The following is a 12,595-nucleotide window of genomic DNA, read 5'->3' as shown; positions in this document are numbered from 1 at the left end:
GAAAATGAAAGAAAAGTTTTTCTTTTCTAGTAATCATGCTGTTGTTTTTTTAGCTTTTGAATTGTTTGACATCTCAAACACATTGCAAATAATACTCTAGTGTGGCAGTATTTTCACAGCAATTCTCCTCTTTTAGAGGAAGTGCAAGCTATCTGAAATAGTAGTTTTCATTTGTTTATTTGTTTTTTTGAGACGGAGTCTTGCTCTGTCACCAGGCTGGAGTGCAATGGCGTGATCTCGGCTCACTGCAACCTCTGCCTCCCAGGTTCAAGCAATTCTCCTGCCTCAGCCTCCCGAGTAACTGGAATTAAAGGCATGTGCCACCACGCCCAGCCAATTTTTATATTTTTAGTAGAGATGGTGTTTCACCATGTTGGCCAGGGTGGTCTTGAACTCCTGACCTCAGGTGGTCCACCCGCCTTGGCCTCCCAAAGTGCTGGGATTACAGGCATGAGCCACTGCACCCAGCCTCATTTGTTTGTTTTAATCACCGTATTGCCTTGCGGACGACATTTTGCAGCACTGATCTGCCTTTTGGGTTACTTTGGTTATCAGTAAACTTGGCAATTTCACCAAGAGTTTCAGGATTCCGAGATGGGCATTGCATACATCATAGTGTCTTCCCATTAGGAGCTTTTGTGTGCTATTTTTTTCTTTCCTTTTAGTGAGCACATATGTTTGTATATTCTTCCTCTACTGCTCACCCCGTTGGAATTTAAAATTAACATTAGCAGGTCACACTTACTCTTTTGTACCATGTATTTTTTACTTAACATTTTAGAGATTGTGCTATAACTGTACATGAAAAACTTATTCTTAGGCTGGGCGTGGTGATTCACGCCTATAATCCCAACACTTTGGGAGGCCAAGGCGGGAGGATCTCTTGAGCCCAGGAGTTTGACACCAGCCAGGGCAACACAGGGAAACCTCATCTCTACAAAATATTTTTAAAATTTGCTGGATGTGATCGTATGCACCTGAAGTTCTAGCTAGCTACTGGAAAGACTAAGGTGAGAGGATCGCTTGAGCCCACAAGGCTGCAGTGAGCTGTGATCACACCACTGCACTCCAGGCTGGGCGACAGAGCAAGACCCTGTCTCAAAAAAATATATATATATATTCTTTATTATGGCTGCTTAGTTTTTCTTTCCATTTAATGAGTGTGCCATACTTTAATCACTCTTCTGTCCTCTATTGGTAATATATAACTTATTGATTATTTTTTGCTAGTACAAATAATGCTGCGGTGAATAAAGTTGTGCAAGTCATTTCACCTTATACCTAATCATTCCTAGAAATGGAATTACCAATTTACAGTGTATATGCATTTTGTGCCGGGCATGGTGGCTCACACCTGTAATCCCAGCACTTTGGGAGACCAAGATGGGTGGATCACTTGAGGTCAGGAGTTTGAAACCAGCCTGGCCAACATGGTGAAACCTCATCTCTACTGAAAATACCAAAAAAACTAGCCGGGCGTGGTGGCAGATGCCTGTGATCCCAGCTACTCGGGAAGCTCAGGCAGGAGAACGGCTTTAACCAGGGAGGTGGAGGTTGCAGTGAACCAAGATCGTGCTGCCACTGCACCCCAGCCTGGGCAACAGAATGAGACCCTGTCTCATAAAAAAAAAGCATTTTGTAATTTCAATGGATGGTGACAATTAATAGCTAACCTTAATGGGACACTTACTAAGTGTTAAACTCTTCTGAGAACTTTACATATATGATCTCATTTAATCCTTACAATGATCCTGAAAAGTACTATTTTCAGTACTTTTGTGTACTTTGTGTACACAAGTACTATTGTGATCCCCATTTTACAGAAGAGAAAACTGAGACACAAAAGTATTAACTAACTTGCCCAAGATCAAATTACTAGTAGAAGGCAGAGCCAGGTTTAGAACCAACTAGTTTGCCTCAGCATTTTGTGATCTAAACCACTTTGTTCTGTAATATGATCCTAGGTTGATAGAATGCCCTTCATAGAAGGTGGACCAATTTAGACTTATTTCATTAATTTTCCCCAAATCTATAGCTCTATCCCAAATTCAACTGCTGGAATTTTCAGTACCATTTCTTTAGGACATCCTCTACAGAAGGTTCTGATGTTTATCAAGGCAGGGAGTTGGTTTTGCCTCAGTTATTCTCTAGGTAACACTCCTTAAGAAATGGCAACTATAATATAGTAGCCCCCCTTATCCATGAGGGATACATTTCATGACCCCTAGTGGATATAGGAAAAACACTGTGTTGTTCTGTATATAGTAATGGGGTAACATATACAGCGCGGATGTACTAAATAAAGGGATGTTATCAGGTCTTGGGCTGGATGGAGCAGGACTGGTGAGATTTTATTACACTACTCAGAACAGATACAATGTAAAACTTAGGGGCTTGGCTGCAGTAGCTCACACCTGTAATTCCAGCACTTTGGGAGGCCAAAGTGGGAGGATCATTTGAGGCTAGGAGTTTCAGATGAGCCCAGGCAAAGTAGTGAGACTGCGTCTCCACAAAAACCAAAAATATTAGCTGAGTGTGGTGGTACACACCTGTAGTCGTAGCTACTTGGGAGGCTGAGGTGGGAGGATCACTTGACCCCAGGAGTTGGAGATTAAAGTGAGCTGTGATTATGCCACTGCATTCCAGCCTGGGCGAAAGAATGGAGACCCTGTCTCTTAAAAAAAATAAAAATAAATTTAAAACAATAAAACTTATGAATTGCTTATTTTCAGAATTTTCCATGTGATATTTTCAGACCATAGTTGACCATGTGTTACTGAAACTGTAGATAAGGGGGAACTACTGTCATTCATCTCCTTTCCATGCTGAGTTTGGACTAGTGGCTTTTTTTTTTTTTTTTTTTTTTTGAGACCAGAGTCTCATTCTGTCACCCAGGCTGATCTGCAGTGGCACACTCTCAGTTCGCTGCAACCTCTGCCTCCCAGGTTCAAGGGATTCTTGTGCTTCAGATTCCCTAGTAGCTGGGATTACAGGCGCATACCACCATGCCCTGCTAATTTTTGTATTATTAGTAGAGATGGAGTTTCACCATGTTAGCCAGGCTGGTCTTGAACTACTGACCTCAAGTGATCCTCCCTCCTCAGCCACCCAAAGTGCTGAGATTATAGGTACTACCAGTTGCCATTTCATAAGACTCTAGGGCTTGCTGTTAGTTGTTATTTGGGAAATAAACAAAACTCTTTTCATCTAAAGTGATTGAAGAGAATAAGCATAAATGTTAGAAATTCTGTTTTAATCTCTGCACTATTGCTTTTCAGACCCCTCTTCAGTGAACGAAAAGAAGAGGCGGGAGCGGGAAGAAAGGCAGAATATTGTCCTGTGGAGACAGCCACTGATTACCTTGCAGTATTTTTCTCTGGAAATCCTTGTAATCTTGAAGGAATGGACCTCAAAGTAAAGGGTCTTCTCCCACTGCCTTTTGCATACACCTCATTTACTCATTTAAAAAATCATCAGTAATCTTTTACTTTCTGCCCTCTACTGCATCAAAATAGATTAATTACCTTTAGAATATTACCATAGGAACATATTTATTCTTCCTTCTTTATGTTGAAGAAAAATAGATTAGGGAAAGACATTGCTATTTGCTGTTTGCTTACTGGATTATCACAGTTTTCTACTGTGTTTTCATGTTGAATCTGCAATGGAGAGCGCTGAAAAATACGATTTTTATTTTCTCTCCTGATTTTACCGTCAGGAGAAATCAGGCCTGTGTAATTTAGATACACTGATTCCTTAGGAGGACAAGGTTCAGCATACGTGGCAGTTTTACTGATAGTTTGAGCCAATGAAAAAGGACTCTGCCATGGAAATGTGTTCTGTCTTTAAATTTAGCACTTGTAAGCCCTGTTCCAAGTACCATAAAGAACAAGTTGAACTTTTACATGCCTTATCTTCTTGCATGCCCTTCCAAGTTATTATCTGTACTATTATCTTAACATTTTTATTGTACTAAGAGTTTATAAAGTATTTTGTAACATTTTCAGCTGATTTTGATCCTTAGGGCAACTCCATAAAGAAGGTAAAACGAGTATATCATTATAAACATTTTAGGCCAGGAGTGGTGGCTCATGCCTGTAATCCCAGCACTTTGGGAGGCCGAGGTGGGTGGATCACCTGAGGTCAGTAGTTCGAGACCAGCCTAGCCAACATGGTGAAATCCCATCTCTACTAAAAATACAAAAATTAGCCAGGCATGGTGGCATGTGCCTGTAGTCCCAGCTACTCAGGAGGCTGAGGCAGGAGGATCACTTGAATGTGGGAGGCAGAGGTGGCAGTGAACTGAGATCGCACCACTGCACTCCAACCTGGGCAACAGAGCGAGACTGTCTCAAAAAAAAAAAAAAGAAAAAAAGTTAGCCCATCGTGGTAGTGCACGCCTGTAATCCCAGCTACTCAGGAGGCTGAGGCAGGAGAATCATTTGAACCCAGGAGGTTGAAGTGAGCCAAGATCACGCCACTGCACTCCAGCCTGGGTGACAGAGCAAGACCCTGTCTCTGAAAAAAAGAAACAAAGGCCGGGCGTGGTGTCTCATGGCTGTAATCCTAGCACTTTGAGGGGCCAAAGCAGGTGGATCACTAAGACAGGAGTTCGAGACCAGCCTAGCCAGCATAGTGAAACCCCGTCTCTACTAAAAATACAAAAATTATCTGGGCATGGTGGTGCGTACCTGTAGTTCTAGCAACTTGGGAGGCTGAGGTAGGAGAATAGCTTGAACCCAGGAGGCAGAGCTTGCAGTGAGCTGAGGTCACACCACTGCACTCCAGCCTGGGCAACAGAGTGAGACTCTGTCTCAAAAAAATAAATAAAAATAAGTAAATAAAGATTTTAAAAACAAGAAACAATCAGATTGGTTAAGTGTCTGGCCCAAAGTGCAACATGAAGGGTCTCTGACCCAGGTCCTCTGACTTGAAGGCCAGTGCTCTTTCTATTATACTATAATGCTTCTCCATATTATGAGTTGAGGTTTAGTAAGATCAGGCTTTGGGTAAGGAAAAGGCTACAATGGGTTTATGATAAGAACTTGGGTTCTCTGCCTATGTGTCTTCCCTTGACCCCCTTCTGTTCCTCAAGAGGCCATGATGTTTAAGGAAAAGAGCTCAGCCAGGCTGAGCTAGGTAACCTAACTGCTTCAGCAAGAAATTGTTTTGAGAATGATGAATGCTGAAAGTGAGACTGTGAGATATTTCTTTTTTTTTTATTTGTTTTTAAGATTATGGCATCGTCAAAGCATTGTGGTGTCTTTTTTACTGCTGCTTGCTGTGCTTATAGCTACGTATTATGTTGAAGGAGCGCATCAACAGGTGAGAGGTCAAGCAGTTCTGTTTCTAGTCTTGCACATTCTAATTCTCTAATCCCAGTTTCAAATGGGATGAATGTGGGTTTTATAGAATTTCTACCCTCAACATTATCTCGTAACTAGTATCTCAAACGTTTTACTTTTAAAAATATTCTTGTGATGTTTTATGGCTGCTGAGCATTTATATTTGGTGTATGTGATTCCTTTTACCTTCAAAGATTTTTTTTTTTTTTTTAAGACAGAGTCTCGCTCTGTCACCCAGGCTGGAGCGCAGAGGCGCGATATAAGCTCACTGCAACCTCTGCCTCCTGGGTTCAAGCGATTCTCCTGCCATAGCCTCCCAAGTAGCTGGGATTACAGGCGCCCGCCACCACACCCAGCTAATTTTTTTTGTACTTTCGTAGAGGTGGGGTTTCACCATGTAGGCCAGGCTGGTCTCAAACTCCTGACCTCAGGTGATCTGCCTGCCTTGGCCTCCAAAAATGCTGGGATTACAGGCCACTCTGCCTGGCCCTACCTTCAAAGACTTAAATGTAACTTTCCTGAAGGTTTTCCGTTACAGCAGCATGAATCCGTTAATCACTGCCAAAGTTTTCTTATTTTCTCTGACATATTTTTGTGACCCATCCAAATAGGGAGGCCTCTCATCCAAAGTTGATGATTGCGTTTTATTTGTATAAAAAGACAGGTTCATTTGCCTGTAATCTACAAGTACAACATTATTGATGGGAAAATGGAATGCTTTGTTAACCTCTTTTGTTAAAATAGCAAAACATTAATGTATTTTAACAGGAAATGGTTCTAGAATGGTATTTTAAAGCAGTTTACTGCCAGTCACAGAAATGGCTCTAGAATGGTATTTGAAAACAGTTTACTGCCAATCACAGAGAAGTTTTTATAGTTCTAAAAGCGTTTATTTTAAATATATCTAAAATATCCTCAAATTATCTTATTCATAATTTGCTTTTTCCTGTGTCCTGTAAATAGTAGGACTTTAAAGGTTTAGAGACAAAGCTTTTATTAAAGGTTTAGAAATAAGACCTTTATTCCAGTTAGATGAATCTTTTTGTCATCTTTGCCATTGTATATTAAACAAATTAGGCCTGAGGGTTTTTAATTGTATTTGTTTTTTCCTATTTGAAACTTATTTTAGTTGGTTTATTTAATTTTGATGATAGTTTATAAATACCGCATTTCTGTATAGAGAATTCACGTTTTTCACCTCATCCCTTTTTTTCAGTATGTGCAACGTATAGAGAAACAGTTTCTTTTGTATGCCTACTGGATAGGCTTAGGAATTTTGTCTTCTGTTGGGCTTGGAACAGGGCTGCACACCTTTCTGCTTTACCTGGTAAGAATAATTTTATTTTAATAAGCAAAAATGAGATTTCCTATCTTTTTATTTGTGCTTTTACTTCAGAAGTAAAAATTCTAAGATTTGTTTTAATTACCTTTGTGTTTGTAAGCATTCTGACCTCCAATCAGTGCTTTAAGTTTGACTTAGAGTTCTGTTTTGTTTTTCCTTTGGGGTTAGTATTTAAAAAGTAAAGAGAAAACCCCAGTTAAGCAGATAAGGTTGTTTATTTAAATTAGTTTAGCCTGGAAGGTTTTTCTTTTCCTTCTAGATTTAACTGCTTAAGCAATTGTTATTTTAATAAATGAAGTCCATTTAAATATACAAAATTCCATGTGAGAAATGATGTCTTCCCTTACATCCTCTAACATCATATACACACTTGGATATTTATTTTGGTATTCTTATTGAATGTAATTGATGGAGTATTAACATGTAGAACTAAATGCTTTCTTAAGCCCTTTGAACCAAAGTATAAAAAGTGCCCCTTCTAGGCTGGGCGCGGTGGCTCACACCTGTAATCCCAGCACTTTGGGAGGCTGAAGCGGGCGGATCATGAGGTCAGGAGGTCGAGACCATCCTGGCTAACATGGTGAAACCCTGTCTCTACTAAAAATACAAAAAATTAACTGGACGTGGTGGCGGGTACCTGTAGTCCCAGCTACTCGGGAGGCTGAGGCAGGAGAATGGCGTGAACCCGGGAGGCGGAGCTTGCAGTGAGCCAAGATCGCACCACTGCACTCCAGCCTGGGTAGCAGAGCGAGACTCTGTCTCAAAAAAAAAAACAAAGTGCCCCTTCTGAATAATATTCTTTTACTAGTTGAAATAAGAGAGAATGAAGATCAATTTTCCTTTGAACATTCACAAATATACTGGAATAATGTCAGAGCTAGAACTAGGGAGAGGTTGAGTTAGATACTGAGGGCACAAAATATAAATAGGCACTTTCAGGGTAATGCAGATACAGAATGGATGAGTAAGTGCCTCATTAAATTTCGTGCCCCATGTACCTTGGTTGTTCACGCTGTTCCTGTCCCTAGATAATAAATTGAAAACACTTCCATATTTGAAAGCAGTTTGATCTTCATTGGGGAAAAACAGGTGAAAGGGTGTCAAGCAGTACCCATTGCTGAATAAAATCCGTCACTACAAGCACTTGCAATCTCTGTGCTATAATGAATTCATTTCTGAAGCAGCTAGGATAAGTATTAAGGAATGATTGTCTGCTTGCCTCAGAAGGGTACTGAATTAATGATCTGACGAATGCTTTGGGAATTAATCTATATCATTTCTCCAAGTTTATGGGAGTTTAAAACTTGGAACTTTAGAATTATGTTCATGTTTGCTTGGTGATTTAACTCAAACAGGGACATCAATCCTAGGGAATTAACCCATATCACTGTTTTTCTAATAACTGCATTCATAGTAGAATAACACTACATTCACTAGTAGAGGTTGAGGGAGAGAGGAAAAGAAGGAATTACAGGTTACAGGATACTTTTCTGTTGGTGTCTAGACCTGTCCTCATATTCCTTGGGAAAACCAGATTAAGAAACTCATTTGCAGCATTTAGTTAATTTGGAAGCCTCTGAAAAGCAACCCAGATAGCAGATTCTGCTGAATGTCAAAAGAGATTCAAATCATGACTCATGCCTGTAATTCCAGCATTTTGCGAAGCCAAGGCGGGCTGATCACTTGAGCCTAGGAGTTTGAGTCCAGCCTGGGCAACACATCTCTACAAAAAATGCAAAAATTAGTCAGGTGTGGTGGCACAGGACTGTTAGTCTCAGCTACTCAGGAGGCTGAAGCGAGAGGATTGCTTGAGCCCAGGAGATAGGGGCTGCAGTGAGCTATGATTGCAGCACACACTCCAAACTGGGTGGCAAAGTGAGACCTTGTCTCAAAAAAAAAAAAAAAAAAAAAAAATTCTCTTAAATGCCCTAAAATTAAGTATATGTAAAACAGCCAGATCTGCAATTTATGAATATATAATCCTGGCTATAGTATGGGAGATAGATTGAAGGTGGGAGAGAAGAGGAACAGTTAGGATAATCCTTATGAGAGACACAAGCTTCTCAGGAGGTAATAGGAAGAATGAATAGCAAGGAGTATTTATAAAAAGAATTTGTAGAGAGAAGTCAAGCAAAATGAAGACAAAATATGGTATAGATCTTTGATGTTTTAAAAGATTGCTCAGAATGGCAATAACGTTTGAGATGAAAAAGGACAAATCTGAGAGAAATTTTAGAAGTACAATCAAGAGTGTGGTAGGTTATTATGGAGGAAGAAGGAATGAAAGATAACTCTTGGATTTCCTTTTGTTTTGTTTTAATATATTTCATGTGTATTTAAGGTATATAACATGATGTTATAAGATATAAATATATATAGTAAAATGATTACTTTTGTGGAAAAAATTAACATATTCTTTATCTCATGTAGTTACCGTTTTTACATTTTTAACTCCCTGTGGCAAGAGCAGCTATAATTTACTAGTTTAGCAAAAACTTTGAATACAATACATTGTTATTAACTATAGTCCTCATAGTGTATGTAGAGTACATTGGATCTTTTGACTTATTCCAACTGTATATTGGCTACTTTGTATCCTTTGATCTACGTCTCCTCCCATCTCTATCTCTATAAATGAGATCTTGCAACATTTTTCTGTGTAGTTATTGGTTTTTTACTTGAGTGACTGGGTAGGTTTTGATGCCATTAACTGTATAGAAAACAGTTATATGTTCACTTGTTCACATTTAATACATATTAATTATAAGTATGTGAAAAGAGAAATTTAAAGGTATACTGTAATTGTGCTGCAAGTTAAATGAGATCTTCACTTTATCCAGGTGGGTTGCTGGTGCCCGTGGTTGAATGGAAAGAGAAGGGAAATTTATAAAGGACTAAGAATGCTTACAAAACAAAACAAAACAAAAAATTATTAGAGCTGGGCACAGTGGCTCATTCCTATGCTTCCAGTGCTTTGGGAGGCCAAGGCAGGAGGATTGCTTGAGACCATGGGTTCAAGACCAGACCTAGCAAGACCCCGTTTCTAAAAAACACATAAATAAATAAAAGATAAATAAATTAACTGGGTGTGGTAGCATGTGCCTGTTTTCCTAGCTCCTTGGGAGGCTAAGGATGGAGGATTGCTTGAGCTCAGAAGCTCAAGGTCACAGTGAACTATGATTGCACCACTGCACTTTAGCCTGGGAAACAGAGCGAGACCCTGTCTCAAAAACAAAAATAATGATAATAATAATAGGCTTTATTGTTTAGTGTAGTTTTAGGTTTACAGAAAAAGTGAGCAGAAAAGACAGAGGGTTCCAATTCACCAAGGGTCCCTAGTCCCTGGGCCAAAAACCGGTACTTGTCCCTGGCCTGTTAGGAACCAGGCCACACAGCAGTAGGTGAGCCAGTGGGCTGGCAAGCAAGTGAAGTTTCATCTGTATTTGCAGCCACTCCCTATCACTCGAATTACTGCCTGAGCTCTACCTCCTGTTAGATCAGCAGCAGCATCGGATTCTCGTAGGAGCTTGAACCTTATTGTGAACTGAGCATACGAGGGATCTAGGTTGCATGCTCCTTATGAGAATCTAATGCCTGATAATCTGAGGTGGAACAGTTTCATCCCAAAACCATCCCCCACGTCCACAAGTCTGTGGAAAACTTGTCTTCCACGAAACTGGTTCCTGGTGCCAAAAAGGTTGGGGACCACTGCCATACACCTTTCCCCACCACACAGTTTCCTCTATTATTAACATCTTGTATTACTGTAATTTATTTGTTACAATTGAGGAACCAATACTGATACATTGTTAACTAAAACCTATGGTTTATGGGATCTGCTCTTTGTGTTATACAGGTCTATGGGTTTTGACAAATGCATAATGTCATGTGTATACCTATAGTATCATACAGAATAGTTTCACTTTCTTAAAAATGCCCTGTGCTTCACCTGTTTTTTCATTTCCCCAGCTGCCCCCAAACCTTTCACAACCACTGATATTTTTACTGTTTCTATAGTTTTGCCTTTTCCACAAGACACTATAGTTGGAATTACAGGGTATGATCCTTTTCTGACCGACCTCTTTCACTTTGCAATATACATTTAAGGTTTTTCCTTGTCTTTTTCTGGTTTGATACCCCATTTCCTTTCATCACTATTTAATAATATTCCACTGTATGGATGTACCACCAGTTTGTGTATCCATTCACTTATTGAAGGATATCTTGTTTGTTCCCATGTTTGGCAATTATTTTTTTAAAAACTGCTATATATATATGCTATTTTATAAATATATATAAATATATTTATTTTCTGATAGATCATGAGTATTAATATATACTCTATTGATAGAACATGAGTATTAATTACTAATATATAGAAAAAACTTGGCTTGTTTAAGGTTGTTTGCTAACCTTATATCCTGCAACCTTGCTGTAATTGCTTAATAGTTCCAAGACTTTTTTTGATGATTCCTTAGGATTTTCTGTGTAGATAATTATGTCGTCTGTGAACAAAGACGGTTTTTCTACCTTCCCAATCTGTATACATGTTATTTCCTTTCTTGTCTTATTGCATTGGTTAGGTTTTCAAAATAATGTTGAAGAGGAGTCATGAAAGGGCCATACTGCCTTGTTCCCAACCTTAATGGGAAAGCCTCTAGTTTCTCACCCTTAAGTATGATGTTAGCTGTAGATTTTTGTAGATATTATTTACCAAGTTGAGGAAGTACCTCTCTATTCCAAGTTTGCTGAGGTTTTTATTTTTTTTAAATCATTAATCTGTTGGATTTTGTCCCCCAAAACCCACTGTTTCAGATGATAGTGTCTGGAAAGCCAATATTTGACCAGGTGCGGTGGCTCACACCTGTAATCTCTGCACTTTGGGAGGCCGAGGCAGGTGGATCACCTGAAGTCAGGAGTTTGAGACCAGCCTGGCCAACATGATGAAACTAGTCTCTACTAAAAATGCAAGAAATTAGCCGGGCGTGGTGGCAGGCGCCTGTAATCCCAGCTACTCAGGAGACTGAGGCAGGAGAATCACTTGAACCCGGGAGGTGGAGGTTGCAGTGAGCCAAGATTGCACCACTGCACTCCATCCTGGGCAACGAGAGCGATATTCCGTCTCAAAAAAAAAAAAAAAAAAAGGCAATATTTTAAAAAGAAATAAAGGCCGGGCATGGTGGCTCATGCCTGTAATCTCAGCACTTTGAGAGGCCAAGGAATGATCCCTGCTTGAGACCAGGAGTTCAAGACCTGCCAGGGCAACATAATGAGACCCCATCTCTGCCAGAAAAAAAAAAAGAAAGAAGGAAAGAGAGAGATAGAAAGAAAGAAGAAAAGGAAGGAAGGAAGGAAAGAAATTCAATATTTGGAAGCTTGGGGAGAAATCTGTTAAATATAAAAGAAATTTAAAGAGAGATCTAGTATATGCCATTTCCATTTAACCAAATGACCTTTAGTTCTTAGACCTTTTTGATCCTGACTTCCATTTAGGATCTCCTGGGTTTAACAGGGAGAATGAAGAAGAAAGAGCATTCATAAAATTTAATTTGCAGAGAAGCAAAAGGAAAACAAAAGCTATCACTGGTCTTTATTTTTTAATTGACTGGTGGGGGTGGAAATCAGTTTGCAAGAGGTTAAGCACTACTAACAGCAAAAAAGGCAAACATCATTGTCATACTCATGCTAATACTAGCTGGTCAGTTCTTTTATTTTTACTCATGTTTGGTGGCCATTTTGTGGTACCCATTCCTATGGGAAGATTTTTCATCCCTGCCTTACTGAACTCCAGCCATATTATTTGCTTTGACCAATGAAATGTGAGCATAAGTGATAGCTGTTGTTTGAGATCTTTGTGTTGTTTGTTATTACGTCATAATCTAACCTATCCTGACTGATAGACAGCTAA

At 39.5% G+C, this 12,595-nt stretch overlaps 1 protein-coding gene across 3 annotated transcripts in view; it reads left to right on the top strand.

Annotated features, from left to right (window-relative positions):
• Positions 1–12,595, top strand: part of LOC105476843 (vacuole membrane protein 1) — a 142,157-nt gene that overhangs the window by 24,472 nt on the left and 105,090 nt on the right. For 2 of the 3 annotated variants that reach the window (XM_011733104.3, XM_011733103.3), the window contains exons 3-5: positions 3,279–3,414; positions 5,235–5,325; positions 6,562–6,672. In XM_011733104.3, coding sequence (XP_011731406.1) covers positions 3,279–3,414; positions 5,235–5,325; positions 6,562–6,672 — 338 coding nt within the window. The remainder of the gene's footprint in view (positions 1–3,278; positions 3,415–5,234; positions 5,326–6,561; positions 6,673–12,595) is intronic. The other variant, XM_071082843.1, reaches the window with a different exon arrangement.

This window comes from Macaca nemestrina, chromosome 17 (assembly GCF_043159975.1).
Source record: "Macaca nemestrina isolate mMacNem1 chromosome 17, mMacNem.hap1, whole genome shotgun sequence".
In the NCBI taxonomy this organism is placed as follows: domain Eukaryota; kingdom Metazoa; phylum Chordata; class Mammalia; order Primates; family Cercopithecidae; genus Macaca; species Macaca nemestrina.
The sequence above is the reverse complement of the archived record's forward strand: the minus strand, read 5'-3'. Positions and strand labels throughout refer to the sequence as shown.